The following is a 21,645-nucleotide window of genomic DNA, read 5'->3' on the forward strand; positions in this document are numbered from 1 at the left end:
TTTGGGGAAAGAAATCCAATAAGCTCTCACATTGCTGCAGAGCAGGGGTCAACATGATGCGAGGAGCCAAGGAGGTGGGGGGTCAGCCTTCTGTCATAGGTTTTTTTTGTTTTACTCCAGGCAATAGTGGTGGTGGTGGTGATTTAGTTGCTCAGTTATGTTCAACCTTGTAACCCCATGGACTGTAGCCCTCCAGGTTCCACTGTCCATGGGATTTCCCAGGCAAGAATACTGGAGTGGGGAGTCATTTCCTTCTCCAGCAGATCTTCCTGACCCAGGGATCAAACCCACATCTCCTGCATTGCAGGCAGATTCATTACCACTGAGCCACCAGGAAAGCCTGTCTGGGCAATGGTGGGCACCAAATAGGGGAGAAGCCCCCCTGCTGGAACATTGCCGGCATGCTCATGTCCACTCTGGGCACTTCATGCACACTGGGAACAACCAGCATGGAGGATCCAGAGGGACTGGGGGTGGGAGGTATTGACTGAATAGCCCATGAGCCTGGACACTGCTCCTGGGGCTGATGATCCATAAGTGGGTGGATATTCCTGCCCACATGGGGCTTACATTCTTGAGCGGTGGGGCGGACAGGAAACAGAATCAATAGTGAATTAATTAGGTGATGCATGGATTATAAGGGGGTATAACATCAGGGATGAGATGGTTTGGGAGGGGGTGCAGCTGCAGATATATATATAGTCTCCAGGATGGGACACCTGCAGTACTGATTTCAAAAGGGCAGGGCCATGAGAGACCTGAGGCCTGAGTGGCACCAGTGTACTTCTGGCAGGGTGTCCCTCAAACTACACAATAAGAGTTCCTCTAACTTAGGCAAAGAATGATTAATATTTACAAAATATGTTAATCTCACAGAGCAAGTATAAAACATACCAAATTTAGATCCCTGGGTTGAGAAGATCCCCTGGAGGAGGGGATGGAGACCCACTCCATTATGAGGACGGCATGGCAACCCACTCCAGTATTCTTGCCCAGAAAATCATGTGGACAGAGGAGCCTGATGGGCTACAGTCCATGGGTTTGCAAAGACTGAGTGACTAAGCACAGCAGATAGATTCATCATTAATATATGTACTCAGGTTGTTTCTCCAGGGCAAGATATTCTCAGACCCATGCCTTGAGCCATGGACCACCTGAGACCTCCTGCTTCCTGAAACCACGACTCAGATGATAATTAACCCAAGCTTCTTTGTTCTTCCCCTTAAAAAAAATCCCCAAATCAAAGAGCCGGTGGAAGTGGATCTGAGGCTTATCTCCCCATTCCTGGCTTGGTGCCCTGCATTTAAAGCTACACTTTCTTGCCTCACATTCCAGTGTCAGTAGCTTGGCTTTGCTGCATGATGGAAGAGTGTACCTGATTTGGTTTTGGTCACAGTGATGGGATGCAGGCTTGTTACTGGGAGGACCATGTGGTGACAGCCTCCCACAGTGGAAAGCCAGCAGACAGAAAGCAGAGCTGTGGACAGAGCTTGGGATCAAGGGCTGAAGCCTGAAACCAGTGCACCCTGAGTCTTCTTGTTACCTAAGACAGTGAAATACCTTGAGCCAGTTGGAGAGGGTGTTCTGTCACTTACACCCAAAGAAGTCCTGATAGCCATATCACAGATCTGACTGACTTTATTCACCATTTGCTTATTCCCAGATTTGGCACAAGAAGGATAATATTAGCAAGGATTAGAATTGCTGGCTATGTGTCCATGAGCAGTGGAGCACACATTATCTGCCACGTGGTTGAGATGATTGTTATCCCAATGTACAGATGTGTAAGTGGAGCTCTCCATGGCCTGTAACAGAAAAGCCAGCAAGGACCCACTTTATCACTGTCTTCCCTCTCTGGCTTCATCCTCAGGCTCCACATACTGTCCTCCTGGCCATTCCCAGGAGCTCCGCGAGCAGAGCTTTATACTTCCGGTACCTGACCAATCACTGACCAGATCAAGTGGTGTAGAACTGGGGGCAGGGGCAGTTCCAGAAGGATGTTCTGAGCACATGCCCAGCAGTGAGGAGAGTGGGTCTTGGGCAGAGAATACATGCCAGGGCAGCAGGACCACACTGTCACTTTGCCTGGCTGCACAGCAGGGTCCAGTCGATTCTCATGGAGAGTTCCTCCATGGTCACGTTCTGTTGTGTCGTTCGCCCCTGTTTTGTGTTCCGTTTGGCCCTGGGGCAAGTGTTGGGCTTCAGGGCTGCCCACAAATCCCAGGTCTCAGAGATGAGGTACCTCCATCCCTGCCTTTGGGTCTCAGTTCTCACAGAGAGGCTTGTGAATCTGAAACCTCATTCCAGAACATTTGGAGTTCATTGGCCTCCCTGCTCAGCATGTTCAAGGCACCACACAGCCTGGTGGGCCCGGCATGTAGAGAGCGAGTGGCACCTAGAGATACAGCAGTCAGATTTTTTAACAACAGAATAGAGGTGATGCATGAACTATTCCAAGTGAACCATGCAGACAAAGGCAGGGCCCTCTTGCCCTTGAACTCATGCATTACACTGTCTTTTCCTCTATCCTTTGATTCGAGGGGAGATTTTGCCTATGGTCATGAGACCTCAGGTGTGAAGCCCCCCTGCCTGGTGTGAAAAGCCATGCTCCCTCTCCCCATGAGAAAAGCAGGGGCTTCACCAACCCGAGGAAGAGTGGGGAGGGGTGACCCAGTGTGCTGTAGGTGAAAAGGGATGCATTCCTACCTCTGGTCCCCACATGCCAAGCCAGTGAATAAAAGCATTAGCCTCTGAGGTTGGGAGTAAGGAATGTCTTATCACCATGGTTACCAGGAAATGGTTCCACTTACATATAATAAGGGTCTTAGCAGAAGCCAGGCCATCTGATACTCCGGTCTGGGGCCACATGAGAGGGTGCCTGATGTGTCTCTCCTTATGCAGTTACATGAACACAGCTGTGGGCCAGGTACTGGGAACACTGCATCTAAAATTAAAAAATAAAATGTTTTTGGTTTTTTGTTGAGGCGGGAGTTGGGGTACTGGGAAGGACAGAGGCCTGGGCATCTTCACCTAGCACCCTTTTGTTACCCAGGCCTTAACTCTGCGTCTGGCACCCAGCAATGTTGGGTGAACGAGTGAATGTGCTGCCTCAGTATGCAGGGGCGGGTGCCCCAGATACAGAGCTGTAATGGGGGGCGGGTATTGGAGCGGCCATCTCCTTTTCTTTAGTTCTCACGCTGCTACCTGGCAGAGAGGTGCCCAACAACGGAAAAAAAGAAAGAGAGAAGTTCCTTTACCCTTCCACTCTCCCTCCCAAGACGAACCCCTCCCCCTCCCCCGCCCCCGGCACAGCACTGACGGGGACCCCCCGCTGACAGTCGGGAGCCCAGGGTCTCTGGCCCAGCCCCTGCGAGTTTCGGAACTCGAAGACTCGGGGTCCGGGGAGGACCCTCGGCACCTGCCAGGCCAGGGGCTCGGGCAGCCAGTGGAGCGGGGATGCCCAAAACTGGGCCAGCCGCGCCCCCGCAGAAGCAAAACAAGAGCACGCGCACCTGTCGGCTCCGCCCCGCCCCCGAGCGCCGGCCAATCGCTGGTAGAGGGCGGGGCCATGTGGGCGGTTCGTGGGCGGGGCCGGAGTGGGCGAGTCGTGGGCGGGGCCGGGGCCCCAGAGCAGCTGAGCCGGAGCCGGAGCCCGCGCGGCGCGCAGCAGCCGAGCCGGTGCTAGCGCAGCCTCGTCCCCGCCGCCCGTCCCCGCCGCCCGCAGCCTTGTCCCCGCCGCCGCCGCCGCCGCCCCCGGGGCATGGCCTGTCTGATGGCCACTTTCTCGGTCGGCACCGCCATGGTGAGTGAGCGCATCCTTTGCCCCCGGGGCTGGGTTCTGTTCTCCGGGAGAATGAGAAACGCACAAAGACCCGCGCCCTGACACCTGCCCGTGAGCCCTGGGGGAGGCGCCCGACTCACATCGCCCCCCGCCCTGGCCACCTGACGCCTCAGGATGCTGCTTGCAGCCGAGGACGCGGGGAAGGCAGAGGGCCAGGGGACGGAGGGAGGGAAGGAGGGAGGTCCCACAACTGGACAGATGGCCTTGACCTCGTCCGCCTAAGGGTGCCCGGCCTGGGGACCCATAGCGTACTGGGGCGGGGCGGCAGCCTGGGCCAGAGGCAAAGGGGGTCCCATCCCTCTGCCCGCGCGCGTGGCGGGAGCCTGAGGAGCGGGCGCTTCTTGAGCTGCTCTCCGGAGCGCCGGCTCTGTCCAGGCGAACAAAGGAGAGAGGTGGTCGAGAGCCTGGGCTGCCCCTTCGCCCCCGGGGACAGCCTCTCCCGGACCTGCTCAGGAGCGGGCAGCGGGCGGAGTTACGGGGAGGCAGGTGAGGGGCGAGCCTGGGTACTTCCGGTCACATTTCTCTACCCTGGGGAGAGACTGGGGTGGGGACAAAGGCGCTCATCTCACTCTTCCCAAGGGTGCCAGCTCCGTATGGGGACCACCAGGTGCAGGCGAATTCTTTGCTAGACACTTACAGTAACTGCTGATTCTATAGGTGGTCAGGAGTCTCCTCTTGCCCCTTTAAAACAGCTCCATAAACTCACATTAGAAAAAAAGAAAAACAAACTAACTGTTGTCTCACCCATCCCAGGGTCTTTCATTTCTATGCCCAGCACACCGGCAGTGCAGTGAGGTACTTCTGGACTGATTTCAGGTCATCTAAAGTACAGATAGAATAAAGTATTCCGTATTCCAAGCCATCTCGCCCTCACCCTACCAACCCCCCATGCATCCCTCTTCTGTCCTTTGTCTGTGTGTTTACTATCCTGCTAGTCACTTCCCATGAGCTGTAGCCCCACCGTGCACAGCACGCACCGGTTTCTTCCCCACCCTTTGCCTTTATTTCATTTTTAGCATCCTGTATTTGAAGTCAGCAGGGCTCGGTAGGATTTGACCGACAGTTACCTCTTGCCTTGAGCGAAAGAAAAAAAAAAAAAACACGTAGCCGGGTTTCTGCGCATGCTCTGTTCTGACAACTGCATCCTATGATTCCAAACAGGTTACTGTAGAACATACCCAGCCTCGCCAGCTCATTATATAATGATTTTGTGTAAACCTAGAGAATGGGGCCGCGGACACATTGAGGAGGTTGGCAGAGCAGGAAAGAGCCAGGGGCAGGGGGATCCACAAGCCCGGTCCCATCTCTGGACGGTTTCTGCCTTTATGACCTAGCTTCTTATATATGAGAGGGATCCCCAAATGAAAAAGGTAGCCCCCTCATGACGTTTGCTTTTATCTGGTTGAATGTTTGGGTAACACTTGACCATTTTTCATTTTGTACTTGTTCATGTCTTTGTGATTCCAGAATGATGGTGAGAATGGAAAATGCAGGAGATTATTGTTAGTTGTTGGTAAAGAAAGTTTTAGGTCTTGGAGGTGCCTGGTAACTAACTCTTGAAGCCCTTTCAAAGCTGCAAAAGTGGCTTATACATGTGGAACAATAGTGAATCAGAATGTTTTAAGGTAGAGATGTTTTTGTTAAGATTTCCTGAATGTTACCTTAAGGTTTGATGCAGCACCAGAACTTAGGTGTTTCTTTCACGTGAGGCTGAGCTCACTTTTTTCAGAGAATGTTGTTTTGTGTGAAAATCATTCTCCCTGAAAACCTTGTGATTTTTTTAATTTAAAATTTTGACCCAAGTCATAAACAGAGCCCTAGAGACATTCCCAGGGCCCTAAACTTTCCTCTAGGATCAAGCCCAGGGCTGACTGCCAGGTGTGGGTCTAGAGAAGGTGCCTTGGAGGATGGGAAAACCACCCACCTGTGTTCGCGAGTCCCTGAACTGGGCTGGGTGGGGTGGGCAGGGCTCCCAATGGGATTGGCATTGGGGTTGTTGGAAGCCAGGTTTTGGAGACAATGAGGTTGGCACTCTGAGTGACCGTATCAGTGACACCTACCCTTTGCTTAATTAAGGGCTTGACACTTGGGTTCTTTTCCCTTAGGCAGTGCTCTTGAGGGTGCTGGACCTAGTTTTCCTTTTTTTGTGCTCAAGGTTCCAGTGTGTGTGTGGGGGGTCTGCCTTCCAAATGCAGGGTCCACTCATCTAGGTGGACACTGTAGCTGGCAGCAGGGAGAGAAGTGGGACAAAGTGCATGCCAGTACCTGGAGCCTGTGCGTTCTTCTTTCCTTTCCTCCCCAAGATGCTGTGAAAAGATGCTGAAAAGTTTCTATCTCCAGCTGGGCTTCCCTGAGTAAAGAGAGTGAACCGGGGTCACTGTGGTCCAGGGGGGCTTGCTGACTGTTAGAGACCCTCCCCAACTAAATAGGGTTCTCAATGTGTAAGGAGATCTGCTGCTTCTGCTGCTAAGTTGCTTCAGTCGTGTCCGACTCTGTGCGACCCCACAGATGGCAGCCCACCAGGCTCCGCCGTCTCTGGGATTCTCCAGGCAAGAACACTGACTGGAGTGGGTTGCCATTTCCTTCTCCAATGCATGAAAGTGAAAAGTGAAAGTGAAGTTGCTCAGTCGTGTCCGACTCTTCGCGACCCCATGGACTGCAGTCTACCAGGCTCCTTGGTCCATGGGGTTTTCCAGGCAAGAGTAGTGGAGTGGGGTGCCATCGCCTTCTCCTGTAAGGAGATCAGTGGTCAAGAAAAAGTTCTTACCAATAGCAAGCAGGAACAGTCCAAATGGGTCTCCTCAGCACTCAACACCTGTGAATGGACTCGCTATTATTTACCATTTATTATGTGGCACAAATTGTGTGGAGGAAGAGGGCAAAGACAATGCTTTGGTAAGATAGGGAAGCATACAATGAAAGGGAACGAATAGGGAGGGAAGATGTATTTGTTTCATTTTTAATGAGCTCCGGAGGCTAAGGACAAGCTAGCTGTAACCTACATACTCGGCGGCTCTCATCTGAGGATGTGTTTGAAGAGAGGTGATCTATTTCGGAGTGACAGCCACTACCTCCCATCAGACAGGATTGCAGGATTTTATTAATTGGACACCCGTTGGAAAGAGGGGTGATCGTATGCACTGCTTTGGTTGCTTTGGAAGGTGAGCTTGTACGGTTTCCCCAGTCTCTTGTGGCTTTGCCTGTGAGGGACAGGGGCTGGGATGGCCTAGGGACCACTGCAATTTGCCTACAGAAAGCCAAGCAATATTCTGGCATGGTTAGGGGGACTGCCTGTGGGAGCACCCTGCAGGAGCTGGCCCCCAGCTCAGCTTCTCCTTACCGGTGGGGCCTCAGGCTCTGTGAAGTGGAGTGGAAAAGGGTATACCCCCTGTCGAGCTATGGAGACAGAAGGGGAGTAATCTATGCAGCCTGGAGTGTAATGGGCACATTGTTGTGCATTACTGAATGAATAGTCGCTATTGTTCATAATCGTTTCCCTACCATGAGGGAGGCATTATAATTCAAAACTTTATATAGGAAGTATGGGCCTCTGGCTTCTCTCTTTCAGTCCCAAATCAGTTTACTCACCCAGCTTTGTCCCACCGGCCCGTCCATCTGTCTCCCTCCCCACTGCCCCAGCTGGTGGAGGTCAATCACTCCCACCCACACACCCCTACCTCTCCCCTGCCGCCCGGGCTCCGGCTCCCTGCGGACCTACACGGCTACTGGCTACTTCCTCCTTGACATCCCTCTGCGGCCCCGCAGAGACCTCCAGATAGAGTGCAAATCCCTTAACAATCTTGGCAAGCCCTCCACCGTGTGGACCCGGTGAGCCTCTCTACTCCCATCTTGTTCCAGAAGCCCCTACCCCCACCTCACATCAGCGCTCCAACCCCTGAATTTCCGGTCTCCAGGTGCTCTGCCCTCTCCTGCTGCCCAGCCTTTGCACCTGCTGTTCCCTCGCAGGGAACGTCATGAAGCAGCACCTCTCCTCCACCTCCCCTTGCTAAGCCCGGCTCACAGTTTATTTCCTCAGAAGCACCGTGCGTCCCATATCCCGCGCTGCACTGGGTGACCCCTGTGGGTCCCAATAGTGTCTTCTTTCTAACCCTGGCGCCTTCGTACTGAAATTCTTTGGGTCCCAGTCTTGGCCCTGAGCTTGCTGAGGCCACAGGCCGTGTCTGGCTGGCTGGCTGCTGATCCCCAGGGCTTTATCTGGGCTAAGAGTGAATGAGGGAGGGAGTAGATAAGCTTGGAATCTAGAGGGGGAAATCAGACCCTCGTCACACTCCAGGTCGGCATCTGCTCCAGTTGGGAGGAAGGTGGAGTAACGGCTGCTCATCCCCGGTGTGGGCTTCGTCAGCACCGCGAGGCCCGTCCTGTCCCTGGGCTTCCTCAGGACCGTCCACCTCGGTGGGAGGGGGAGGAGGCCACGCCCTGGGGAGGGGCTGCTGGAAACTCCCCGTCGCTAACTGAACACAAAACGATTGGCCACCCAGGCTCTAGAGCCTCAGGAGGAGACGCAGACATCTCACCTTTCAAGGTGGGGGATGAGGACGGATTTTGGGAACCAGGCCTGGAGCTAACTGCCCTGCCTATTGGTCTCTCCACTGCCCCATGCGTGCGTGCGTGGGTGCTCAGTAGGGTGGGACCTTTTGCGACCATGGGTTGTAGCCCGCCAGGTTCCTCTGTTCATGGGATTCTCCAAACAAGGATCCTGGAGTCGGTTGCCAAGCCCTCCTCCAGGGGATCTTCCTGACCCAGGGATCGAACCCCTTTTCCTACATCTCCTGCACTGCAAGAGGATTCTTTACTGCTGAGCCCCGCCACCGCCCCCCCCCAAGCCCTTCCACTACCCTACCCCTGGCCAAAGCCAGGATTGGTGCTTCCAGGACTCCTGTGGAGTCAAACTGGGTTATAACTAGGGGAAAGAAGCTCCTGTTCCCGGAAGGGCAAGACAGGTGGCACAGGGATGGCATTTGGGGCTGCTCTGTGTGCTGGAGTTGAAGGTGAGCATCGCACTGGTGGGTCAAAGCCAAGCTCGTGCAGAACTGGGGCAGGGTCTCTGTTGTTCCTTCAAGGGGCCCCATCACTGAAGGCGCTGGGCCAGCGCAGATGCGGGAGCCCTGCAGCGCCCTCCTGGGCGCAGGAGGGGCTCCTCCACAGCCCAGGCTCTGAGGAGGCCTGTTGTCAGGCTGACACAAACCCGATTGTGTGAGGGGTGCACAAACCCACTCATGTTTGCGTTTGAAGCACTTCACGTGCTCGGTGCCAGCGGCAAAGCAAGATTAATTTTGTCAAGAGTTTTACTCTGCACTTTAATTTTTATCCACAGAATGTTACAGTCAATGAACCAAGTTCTGATTCAGTTAAGCTTTCCAGAGGTGGGAGATGCCTGGGAGGTGTGTGTGTGTGTGTGTGTGTGTGTGTGTGTGTGTGTGTGTGTGTGTGTGTGTGTGTGTGTGTGTGTGTGTGTGTGTGTGTTGTGTCTTTTTCTTAAACAGCAAAACAACATTTTCAAGCATCATAAGAACCAGAAACCCCTGTGGCCACATCTCCCCATCCCCTTACTCCTGCTTTAAAGATTTGAAACCTCCAAATCCTCTGATAATGTAGGGGCCCTTAAATCCCACGATGGAAATAATGTCAGTTCATTAAGGATGCAGTCACTGTACACACAAGAGGTCATGCTAATGGGGAGAGGGCTTGTTTTGGTCACTAAAGTTGCTGGGGTTTGTAAGAATGTTTATTGATGGTCCACTCTCTGGTTTTGTTTTAGATTTTTTATTAGAAACAATAACGATCAAAGAGCCATCAACTTTAAAGAAATACCCCACAAACCTATGGAAAAATAACAGTGTGATATTATTCTATTTAGAACAAATAGCAGTATGGCAGGAGCTACCCAGCCCTACAGCCATTAGAAGGGCCTGGATTATCAAAGATGGTCATCCAGATCAGACTAGATCAGGTGGACTGCCTTCAACACTATGGAGGTGTGTCATCAGAGGCCCATGCTTTTGGCATGGAGGAATGTTCTCTCTCGATTCAAGAGACAGCTAGAAAAAGCACAGTACATTATTTGTCCACTCTAGGGTTCTTCTGTGTTTTGGAGGTGCCTGAAGCATATTGATTTGTTCAGCATTGCCAAGCCATTAGAAAGGATATTCCTTTCTCCGCATAAATACTTTTGGTTCTTGGGTCATCTGTTCAGTGAACTCCCAATGGAAGCCTGAAGGCCAACAGAGCTACATATTAGGTATCCTGGTGATGCAGTGGAAGAGGCAACTGTTTTTATGGATGACTCATATTCTGGGATCCCTTCTGCCCCTCACTTGATCGTAGAGCTCAGAGCAAGTTCCTTAAAATAGTCTGTACTTCAGTTTCCTTGTCTGTATCACAGAGAAAAAAATCAAGCTTTCCAACACTTCGGAGCTATTATGAAGATACAGTGAGAGAGGAGAGTTGTAGGGGATTTGGAAATTTATAAGGAAAACACAAAGACCAACTCCCAGTGGTCCGAGCGATACCACTGCTCTTGAGAAATGTGTATGAGGTTACACCAGGGAGGTACTGAACGAGATCATCATAAAGCTTTTTCAACTGTGCATTTCTTAGCAGTCTCATGCATCTTTGTTGGGTTTTTTAATGAGTGGACTGTAAGTAGATAATTTTTTATGGTGGCTGATGTTTCATTCTTTGAGACAAGTGGTGTATTTATTTTGGATTTGTGATTAGATGTTATGATTCCTAAATAAGGCAGTAGATCAGTTTCATAGTTTATCTTTAGCATGTTTATAGTGGTAGAATAAGTGAGGGCTGGAGAGAGGGAATTCCTCCAGGGGAGCACGTGTCCTGTGCTGCTGAGGGCACGGTGGAGGGTGAGGAGTGTTGAAAGATGACTCTGACTGATGGATGGTTCTGTCCCTCTGGTCCTTGCTGTGATGTAGCTTACACCCGCTCTCGGCGCTTCTTTCCTGTCTTCTCTAGAACGGCTCTGCAGGGATGACAGAGCCCAAGTCAGTGTGCGTCTCGGTGGACGAGGTAGTCTTCAGCAACAGGGACACCATGGAGAAGGAGCTGCTGAACGGACATCTGAAGAAAGAGGACAACAATCTCACAGAAGCCCAGCGCCTCTCCTCCCTGCCTCGGAGAGCGGCAGTGAACATTGAGTTCAAGGATCTCTCCTACTCGGTCCCAGAAGGCCCCTGGTGGAGGAAGAAAGGTAGGGAGGGGAGCTGCTGGGCGCCTTCGGCAGTGGGCGGAGCCTTCGGCGGTGGGCGGAGCCTTGAAGGAATCATAAGGTGGTTTGGGAAAATCTGGGTCTGGAAGGTGGGGGACTGTCTCTTTCCACTCCGGCTCTGCTGTGGCCAATCTGTCTAATTGCTTTATGCCTAATTTTTTTCTTATCTATGATATGAACAGATCAGATTAGATGACTCAAGAGACACAGTATTTTTGTTTTTGTCTTTTTAATTGAAGCGTAGTTGATTTACAATGCTGTGTTAGTTTCAGGTGTACAGAAAGTGATTCAGTTATATATATATATATAGCTTTATATATATATAGACATACTTTTATAGCTTCTTTCCTATTAAAGGTTATTGCAAGATATTGAATATCGTTCTCTGTGCTATACAATAGGTCCTTGTTGTTTATCCATTTTATACATTGTGTTGTGTATCTGTTAACCCCAAACTCCTAATTTATCCCTCCCCTTCTCCCTCTGGTAACCACAAGATTGCTTTCTGTGTCTGTGAATCACACAATAGTTGTTAAACTCTGATATGATCACAAAGTTTGACCAACGTTCCTGTGTGCTGGCTTCCAGTCTGAACACGGAGGGGTCTCTTTACTGGATGCTGTTAATGTTAGTCTTTCAAGATGTGACTTTTTTATTTTTTTAGTTTCAGAGAAAAATGGAAACCAGGTGTTTCCTCCCATGCTTGAAGTGTTGAAAAGTAACCAGTGACCTAGCGTAACCTCTCTGGAAACCAGTTGTGTATGTTTACAGATCTTGAAAGGACTGACTCAGGGGGGTGTTGGTGGGCTAGCCATAAACACAAAAGAGCTGATAGAGTGGGTGAGACTAAAGAGATCTTGGGAGACGCACATACAAAGGAGTTTGCCGCTGGCCTTTTGCTTGTTGTTGGGAATCAACAACTGATGGTATTTTGAGTTTTCTTTGCAATGGAGATGCTCCTTTCCTAGCTCTGCATTTTCAGGGTGTACAGTTCATGCCTCCCTGGGTTGGTATTTCTTTTTCAAGCCTGATTGACTTCTTTTTGTGGAATTCACTCCCTATTCCCCCCAGCTCTGTGCACCCACCCTGAGTCCATCTTTGGAGGCGGGGGAGGGAGGTGACTGGGAGAGGACATGTTAGATGTCACCCAGAAACGATGGTCTTTAGTTTCTAATCAACCATTTAAAACAACTGGAAAATCATGAGGAATTTGGAACAGCGTGATTCAGGTACCTTCTAAATGTTCATATTGTTTAAACCTTTTAACTTAATCTAGGCTCTATCGCTCTATCCTACTTCCTTTGTGAAGAAGACCCACCAACACTCACTTCTTTTTTTTTTTAACTTTTCATCTTTCTGCCCTCTCTTGCCTTCATTTTGTTTCCTACTGCCTTGAAGCGAATCTGTTGAGACGGTTGGTGTGGCACCCCAGAATTCCTTGGAACCGTGGTTTTAGAGCCTTGATTGACAGATCACTGGGACCTTGGAGCCAAGTTGACTGTGGGATGACTTTGTGTCTGTTACCACAACCAGGAACAGATCCCAAACAGATACTATCAGCAGCTGATAGTATCTGAGTGATCTGAGACTTATATTTTCAGGGTGTGCCAGCCTGTTTCATTAACAAAGAAATTCTGTGAGAGGCTCAGGGTTGAGCCCATTTGTTGAGCCTCTTGAAATTTCAACATAAGTTTCCAGCTTTTTCCTTCTCCACTTGAACAAAGATTTTTATTGAAAAAATGCACTAAGTGAGTAGGAGGGCATTGTGAGGTTTTGACCTGATGGGTCTCTATAGATAAACGGTGGCAAACCTGTGGGCGACATGAACAGGTTTCTGTCCACATGTTATGTGTGGCCTTAGAAATGTGATCATGATGTTAGAAGTGCTTAGATGGGTATTTTTCAAATGGAGACAACTTGCAATGCAGAAATGCCAACATTTGAAAACAGAGGCAGAATCTTGGTTTGAAATCCAACCTGGCCAGGTGTTCACTTGGGGCTCTGGCAGGTGAAGAGTATCATTTCCTGGCCAGATGTGTGGTTTGCCCACACTATATTCTCTACTTGTTAGAACTGGTCACGCTGGCTGTCAACGGAAATGGCCTCTTAATTAGTGACGGAGAGGCCACCAAGGTCCATGGCCAGTGGCCTACTAGGAAGCCTTGCCCAGGTGGTTTCCAGGTAGACACTTGCTCTGAAGTAACCTCTGTGTGGGCTCGGGATGGGGGGCTGGGTGGAGGAGTAGGGTGTGGGCCCCTGGGCCCTGCCTGTGAGTCAGATAGTTAGGGCCGGAGCGGAAGGCAGGCTGATGTGTCCGGGTTGCTGGTTTCTCAAGCAGCGAGGCCTGACTTCTGCGTCTGGCTTCCTCCTTGGCCTCTGCAGCACCTGTGTCCACTTCCCCCGGCCCTGCCCTCCTTCCCTGCGCTCCATCATTTCCTTTCTTCTTGTTGCCCCGGTGGTTTATCACTCCCACACACCCGGAGGCTGGTGGGTACTTGTCCACCTTCTCACCAAATACAGAGGAAGCAGCATGTGCAGGACTTGCCTCGAGCCTCAGCTTTGGGGACAGGCCAGAGGCTGGACGGTGGTTTTGGACTCGGTGGTCCAGCTTGGTGCCCAGGCCACGCCTGGTACAGGGCCTCAGAGTGCCAGGGTCCCTGCAGCCACAGGGCAGCAGTGCTCTTCTCCAGGCTCAGTGCCCACGAGGCCCACTCTGCTGCTGCTCATCCAGCTGGCCAGCGTCTCCCTTGTCTCTTGGTGGCAGCTTTATATTTGGCGTCACCTCTGCATGATGTCTGATGCCAGGCGTCATGCCGAGTGCAACTGACTGTCGGAGCAAGAGCTTTTGTGCTTACTTCTCTCACCATGTTCTGTTTTTGTGTTGAGTTGTTTGTTTTTTAAAATTCAACATCATGTGCCGAGCTCACTATAAGGATCACAGTGGGGCTGAACGCAGTGCACAGAAGAGGGGAGAGGCATTTCTGAAAGGAAAATGAGAGTTGTGGGTTGAGAGGTTGATGTGTTTCAGGATTGCCTGGTTGTATAATGAGTGAAGGACACAGGAGCCTGAAGGCTAGGGTGATCGCTCAAAGTCAGAGCCAGCACCTCCACTCAGCCTTGGATTCCTGTCCAGGCTTCTTCTCCTCACACAGACGCTGGTCCACTCAAGTAAACTCCAGGAAAGCCTCCCCCAACCCCCATCCCAGAACATGGTGCTATACACTAACTTGACACAGAATGCTGTAGCCAAGCCTGTCACTGGCGTTAGAATAATAACACAAGCTCCTACACAATTACTTTAAAGAAGATGGAAAAAGGAAGCTTCATACCTTTAGTGGAAAGGATGTGAGTGACTCCATGTTTAAGAAGGTGATGTCAGCACAGGTTCTTTACAATTCTTGAGCTTGATGATTGCCAGGCGTTGACTGTGGCCTTTAAGAAAACATCTTGTATTTTCAACTGTAGTTACATTTTCACTATATGATTAATGATGTCTTTAGAGGAAAATGTGGATCGTGTAATAGATTCCTAGTAGAGAACACAATTGTGAAAGGAACTGTTCCCAGGAGAAAAGAGTGCCCCCGGGGAGGATCTCACTGACTTCTGATACAGTAATGACTTTCCCTCAAGGAATTCACTCATGGAGCCTGAGTTGATGGGACAGATGACTTGGAACAATTTGGACTTTGGTATCAAGTCACATGAACTATTGGAGAAGGAAATGGCAACCCACTCCAATACTCTTGCCTGGAAACTCCCATGGACAGAGGAGCCTGGTAGGCTACAGTCCATGGGGTTGCTAAGGGTAGGACATGACTGAGCGACTTCACTTTCACTTCTTACTTTCATGCATTGGAGAAGGAAATGGCAACCCACTCCAGTGTTCTTGCCTGGAGAATCCCAGGGACGGGGGAGCCTGGTGGGCTGCCGTCTGTGGGGTTGCACAGAGTCGGACATGACTGAAGTGACTTAGCAGCAGCAGGAGCAGCACGTGAACTATTGTGTTGAGGGACGTAGGGGAACATCTAGTTCAATTGTCCTCACTCACCCCAGTGTAACTTAAATTTGAAAGTAGCTTTTGCTTTGTGGAAGCTAGGTACCGCATTGGTGTTAGTAACATTTAGGACTCCTTTTATATATATATATATATGTTTTTTAAGCTTTTGATTGGAGTATAATTGCTTTACCATGTCATGTTAGTTTCTGCTGTACTAGAAAGTGAATCAGCTATATGTATACATATAAGCCCCTCCCTCTTGTACCTCTCCCCCACCCCCATCATCCCACCCCTCCAGGTTGTCACAGAGCACTGAGCTGAGCTTCCTGTGCTAGACAGCAGCTCAGGACCCCTGTTAGGAAGAGAATCCACATCATGAAAGGCTCAGGTGGAGCAGACAGCACTCCCTGACTTTCAGAGCTTGTCCATGAAGTGGAGTAGGGGGTACTCTTGAGTCGTCTGCCTCCCAGGGAGACTGAAGCCGTTTCCATTTATAAAATTCAAGCAGCACTTTGGTTCAGGTGACTCTGGAGCCAATTCTGTCCTTTCAATGCATTGCGTATAGGTTTGGGGACATACCCCAGGTCACAGGAGCAGGGGAGGTGGGGCACGAAAGCATGGGGGCTTTGAGACTAGGACCCGACGAGACACCCAGTAAGCCCCCAGCCCCAACATGAGCACCTGACAACAGGACCACCATGGCATGGGTGTGCTTTACCTCTTTTTACAAAACCACTAAGGGTTGCCTTGACTGTTACTTCTGATTTATTTTCCCTTTAATAGGCCTGCCTGGATGTCAGTCATCTCTGTCTTTCACAGGGACCCATAAAGAGGCTTCCTAATCTCTTAGAAAGGCTTGGCTATCCTGTCCTCTCCCCAGGGAGGTGAGGCTGGTGTGCCTGACATGCTTTGCACAAACAGGTGACTTGATTCTTAGAAATGAAATACACCTCCCCAAATTACCTGTGGGTTGAGAACAAAAGTAATCCTAGCTGGGGCTTTAGAGAGTCTTCTTTCCTCTTCCTCAGCCTGGCTGGGGTCTCAACATGCTAACACTCCGATGGAATGGGACAGCACCTCCTACTCTGAAACCAGACCCTCCAGCCTCATCCTTGCCAAACGCCAGGATAGAGTTCAACATTCTGGGCAGCTCCACATCAGATTATCTGTATTGGTTTGCTTCTGAGCCATAAAAATGCATTTGAATGCCCTTCTCAAATTCAAGTTTGCTTTCTCTTAATTTCCACAGTTATTTCACAAGGCCTGCAATGACAGGCTGGCTAAAATGAGTATAAGGTGCCATTAAAATCCCTTTCAGCAATTCCATTAAGGGGAAGACTGGATTCCAACCCAGCACTGGGTGACTTGATCCAACTGATGGGGACATGGATGGGGAGGAAGGCCAGTGCAAGGAGGACAGTAGAAAGGGGAGGGGGCTCAGGGGGTGGGCTGCTCAGGTGTGAAGGCGGGTTTATGCTCCTCTAGCATGAATGACTTTTTTAAAAAATTAATTTTTATTGGAATATAGTTGCTTTACTATGCTGTATTAGTTTCTACTGTACAGCAAAATGAATCGGCCATACATAAATTACTTCCGTCTTCTGTGGAACTGTCATGCAAAGGCAAGCTTTCTTTGGGGTGCAAAGAAAAGGGTTTTGATACTCTGCCTTTGTTTTTGAGGCTGTGGCTGGTTTTATGGTGCATTGTAGCAAACCTAGACCTTGCTTACAAGGGCTCCCTGCTTGATGCTGGGGTGTTGACATGGGGAGCCCAATGACCCCAGGTCACCTTGGTGAATGGAGACAGCTGGGGCACTCCTCTGCCCTCTCCGGGGCCAGTTGCCAGGTTCTCTGTGGCTCCCTGGGACAGGCCACTGGCTCAGGCCTCTTTGATGATGAGGTCTTCTGGAATAGTTCTGAAACTCTGCCTTATAGGCTCCGAAAGAGGCTTTGAAAAACTATAGAGGATGGGCCGACTCTCCTGACAGATGGATGTAGTGCGACCATGTATAAAACCAAAAGAGTTTGCTAGCTTACAGGCAGAACTTGAACATCCAAAGGGTCTAGGCACCCTTTCTCTAGCTCTCTTGGGGCATGCTGCATGGAGGTCAAGCCATCACTAACGGGGACCTGGAATCAGGGGTGCATGATTTGTGTGTAGTCTGATCAGACTTGACAGCCCCCAGAGACATAGCACACGTGACCCTGCTGACACTGGCTTTGAGGTCTCCTCTTCTCCTTCATGTCCATGTCAAGCCACTCTAGTCGCCTTCCAGTTGGCAGGACCCATTAACATGCTGCCACTTTTCTAAACAGTGTGCCTGGTCTGGAGCCATCTGGCCTCTTCAGTGTGACCTTGCAGGACTGTGTTCTGCTCAGTGGGGGGTTGGTGTCACTGTGTCACTTTTTGAGTACACGCTTGTGACACTCATCTTTACCTGCTGGGTAGGTGCCCTCCTGCCTTCCTTTAACACCCCCAAGTATGCTCATGTCTTAAAAACTTCATATGCTGGAACTAACGTCTTCTCATATGAACCAGAACTGAATCCATCAAGGCCAAGATATAACCCAAGGTGACATTCTGCTGAACATGAAACCCTTTCTTTTGTCTATAAACTGGTAGAAGAAAATGTTTAGTAACCACACACCTGCTTGTTTTCAGTTCTAGAACCAACAGATTTGCTTATTTAAGGAACAAAGGCAACCACGTGGATCAGATGAAAAACATTTGGAAAGACTGACCTGAACAAAACAATGAGTTTTTAGGATGGAGGTAAATCCTCTATAAAACCTTCACTGATAGAGTTCCAAAACCACTATAGAAAACTTACCTTCGAATAAAATATCTCTAATACTGAGTGGTTTTGCCCATAATTTGCAAAAAGGGATCAGGAGGAGTTTTCAGAGTCTAGGATGGAGGCAGGTGTGCCTGCCAGGACTTGACCTGACCCACAGCCCTTAGTTTTACTTCTCACTTGGTCAGCTATGTCTGTTGTTAGTCTTCTTTATGCTTGACTTCAAGACTGCCATTATGTCCAACGGAGACCTATATTTAGAGGCTGAATTTTGGAGCCCAAAGGAGCCTGGGAGCTCCCTCCTCTGACCTTTCACCCATGGAGCAATCTTTCTTGCTCCATCCTGACAGCAACCAGGGCCTGGCACCTCCCAGCAGCTCGACGAGGTCCATGTTTGCACAGCTCTCATTCTTAGAATTCTGTCTGTGGAGCTGAAATCTCAACTTGAGTAATGTTCATTTGTTGATCCAAGTCCTGCTTTTCGAAACTCTGCAGAAATGTGCATTATCTTGGTCTTGAAATGAGCTCACAAAATGGTAGTAAAGAAGCCTATGTACAAACCAGGTGCCTTAAGCTCCAGGGCTATCTGGAAAGGAGGGGATGAAAAGCATGTGGCTGGTAGAGGAGATAAAGCTAGAGCCCTGCTCTGGGAGAAGGTAGCACAGTGGTGCTCCTGGGGGCAGGGCATTGAGCAGGAGCCCCTGCCGGAATGCTGTTGGTGGTGAACTGATAAGGGTGGGGATAAATGGAAAAACAGAACCTGAGTCACTCTGTCTGTTTCTTTTACTGTCATCAGACAAGCTAATGTGCTCAGACAAAAAGTCCCTCGCCTTGATATCTCCTCTGCCTATCTTGAAAGTGAAACTTTTAGCAGGAGTTTAATGGGATTTCTCAGTTGTTATTTCTTCCCTCCCACTTCTTGGGGAGAAGTGTTTATTTTTTAATTAAAAATAATTTTTCTAAACCAATGCTGTTTGCTTTAGCATACTGTCACTGTTAAGTGCTCATGGGAGAGCCACAGGGCATCACTGTCAGTGTGGACCTAACCGGGGAGGAAAGGAGTCTTAGAAGGAGGCAGATGTCAGATTCAGGCCTAGACCGCGAATCTTACTAACCACCAGCCTCTCCACGAGCTCCGAGCTCTGAGCTCCACTGAGAACCCTCCTCCCTCTGTCATTTCGCAGGTCCGCATAAGATAAGCTGTTTTTCTCACCTTTCTTTGCCCATGACAAACACAACCCCAGACCCTGGTGGCGGCAAAGATGCCACAGAAGGACCCCCACATCCTGGGGAGGAGACCCCCAGACTTCCTTCATGGGTTGGGCTGGGGGCGGCTGTGGTCACCACCCTGAGTAAGGACTCCATCGATCCTGTGCCCTCCAGGATGGGGTTCTTGGGCCACCTGTCCTTCACCTTGACCTTCCTTCCAAGGGCGACCAGACTGGCTTGTCTCCAAGGAGCGAATTCATTGTGGCCAATCCCAAACCTCGCACCCCCCTCCCTATTTCACACCCCTCCCCCGGCGCCCCGCCCAGGGCCGGCTCTGGGGAAAGCGAGGTTCTGGCCGGCCGGTCAGCCAGCAGAGCTCTTGCGCCGGCTTTTAAAATGGAGTAAAAACCCTTGCCTTCTCCGCCGGGACGGATGCTGATTCTGCAGGCCTAGGGCCCTGGGTAACGTTTGCACTGTCCCTGCCAAGCGACGGGGCCACACCTGCTTTCAGACGTAGATATGGTTGAGGGTCCGGCGGAGGCTGCCTGGTGGTTTTGTGCACGTCGGGAACCCCATATTCTGAATGGTTGGAAGAGAAGGGCTCTGGCCGGCCCCTCACGCGCGTAGGTGCGGGCTGGGCAGGGGCGCTCCGCTGCGCATGCGCGAAGGCCACCTGCCGCCGCCGCCGCCCGCGCCGGGGTTACTACCGGTCAACGCTCGCGGGTAACCTCCGCGGCGGCGCCGCGCTTGGCTGCGCGCAGGGCGCTGTAGCTAAGCGGTAGCTGTTGCTAAGCGCGAACAGAGGATGCCAAGGTGCTAAGTCCGGATGCCGTGGCCTCTCTGAGCGGACCGGGCCGCCCTTCCCAGACCCTGCCCTGTGCACATCGGATGCCGAGCCTGAGTGCCACACGGCTTCAGACCAAATCCGACGAACACCTGGGCCCAGAAAATGAGAGAACCTTTCCAGTAGCCTGATTTTACCCTGGAGACGTCACTGACATGCATCTGATGAATGGAGTTCCTTTTTACCCGTGATTATTACTTTGATGTCTATTTAAGCATAATTGGGAGACTTCACTGGGATAGAAATAGCACACAGATATTTAGAAAGACCATCTTGAGGGAAAATGGCTGGCTTCCTTGTGTAGTGTCTTCCTCCTCGAAGCTTTCCTCAGAATGGGGAAGCTTCATGAATTTTCCGGACTTCTGTTGAAAGTGGAAGGTAGGACCGTGAGGCCAGGTGCACGTGTTTCCTGTGAGACAGCCACATCTGAATCCTTGTGAATCATTCTTGTTATGCTTTGTTTTAGATTCACCCTGTAGATGAGACAGTGAGAAGCAGGGCTTCCTGCTTTGGGCCGGGCAGACTGAGCAATCAGCGTTTAAAAATGAGCAGGGTGGTTCTTGGAATCCTGGGGTTCCCCCTTAGGAATCCGAGGGGCAGATCGAGTAAGGGGGCTGGAATCCAGAGTGTCAGCTGCCAGGCTGCTGCTCCCCACTCCCTGGTGACTCACTGCCACCCTGGGTGGGTTTGTGAGGCTCGGAGAAACAGCAGCTGAACTTGATGTGTGCTTCCTGGAGCATACACGTGTACATTGTGTGTGAATCCATTCATGTGATCATAAATATAAACATGATCTACAAGTTGGGCTCCATTCCAGGGCCTCGAAGGCCAGGGATGCCTTGGTAGAAGCAGAGGTGCCATGCTTTGCCCCTCCCTGAGGACCAGGGTCTTCCCTGGACACCTGGCCAGTGTGGTTCCTCTGTGCTGAATTTAGGTGAGTTTTGAAACATTCAGGGCTTCCCGGGTGGTGATAGTGGTAAAGAATCTGGCTGCAAATTAGCCCCCAACTAAAATAAATAAATTTATTAAAAAAAAAGAATCCGGCTGCGAATGCAGGAGACTAAAGAGATGTGGGTTTGATTCCTAGGTTGGAAAGATCTCCTAGAGAAGGGCTTGGCAACCTGCTCCAGTGTTCTTGGCTGGAAAATTCCATGGGCAGAGGAGCCTGGCGGGCTGCAGTCCATGGGGCTGCAAAGAGACTGAACACACACACACACACATGAAACATTCAGCACCATCATTTATATGGTTCTTGACCAAACACAAGGAGACAGGGAGTTAATAACTATTCTCATAGCCTTGGGTTTTTCTTGGTTGTTTGATTTTGTGATTGTAGAGTTGACATTTTTGTAAACCTACCTAGAGAGTGTAGTTCTTAAGCACCAAGACTTGCTGACCTGAAGGTGGGATACAGGAATCAGAAATGGTGAAGGGTAGTTGTTATGCAATAAATTCTCTCTTATGGTTTCCTGAGGTGCTGCTGGTGAGGTGTGTCGAAAACCTTTGGAAAAAAAAGGAAGTGCACATTTATGATAGCTGAGTTGTCCCCTCATTATAAACAAAAACAGGGCTTATTGCCAACACAAGAACAGATTATTTCCAAAAGCTGGTTGAAAAGTGGAGAGCCCTTATATTTAGTTTCACATATCACTGGAGTCCCCATTAAGACCTGCAAAGAAGCTTGTGTGTTTCCTATTTCTAAAGACCTGTATATTGG

The 21,645-nt window shown here is 50.4% G+C and overlaps 1 protein-coding gene and 2 long non-coding RNA genes across 12 annotated transcripts in view; 1 reads left to right on the plus strand and 2 right to left on the minus strand.

Annotated features, from left to right (window-relative positions):
* Positions 1-1,620: 1,620 nt before the first annotated feature.
* On the minus strand, positions 1,621-3,493 carry LOC145539899 (uncharacterized). The gene is made up of 4 exons (XR_014078036.1): positions 3,320-3,493; positions 3,061-3,204; positions 2,811-2,944; positions 1,621-1,805 (listed from the first exon to the last, which is right to left on the minus strand). It is a non-coding gene; the product is annotated as an uncharacterized LOC145539899 (long non-coding RNA).
* Positions 3,494-3,636: 143 nt separating this feature from the next.
* ABCG1 (ATP binding cassette subfamily G member 1) overlaps positions 3,637-21,645 on the plus strand; it is a 59,319-nt gene continuing 41,310 nt past the window's right edge. For 4 of the 9 annotated variants that reach the window (XM_081574187.1, XM_081574189.1, XM_081574186.1 and 1 more), the window contains exons 1-2: positions 3,637-3,802; positions 10,832-11,066. In XM_081574187.1, coding sequence (XP_081430313.1) covers positions 3,761-3,802; positions 10,832-11,066 — 277 coding nt within the window. In that variant the 5' untranslated portion in view covers positions 3,637-3,760. Of the gene's footprint in view, positions 3,803-8,217; positions 8,385-9,176; positions 9,186-10,831; positions 11,067-19,404; positions 19,546-21,645 lie in introns of those variants that run through there. The other 5 variants (XM_081574194.1, XM_081574191.1, XM_081574193.1 and 2 more) reach the window with 3 other exon arrangements.
* Positions 11,297-19,740, minus strand: LOC145539900 (uncharacterized). Of its 2 annotated transcripts, none has more exons than XR_014078038.1 (3): positions 19,586-19,740; positions 14,414-14,516; positions 11,297-14,065 (listed from the first exon to the last, which is right to left on the minus strand). It is a non-coding gene; the product is annotated as an uncharacterized LOC145539900 (long non-coding RNA). The 2 variants fall into 2 exon arrangements; XR_014078037.1 differs by having other exon boundaries at positions 14,414-14,612; positions 19,500-19,740.

Source organism: Giraffa tippelskirchi, chromosome 2 (assembly GCF_054371585.1).
Source record: "Giraffa tippelskirchi isolate mGirTip1 chromosome 2, T2T-mGirTip1v1.2.pri, whole genome shotgun sequence".
Classification (NCBI taxonomy): Eukaryota; Metazoa; Chordata; class Mammalia; order Artiodactyla; family Giraffidae; genus Giraffa; species Giraffa tippelskirchi.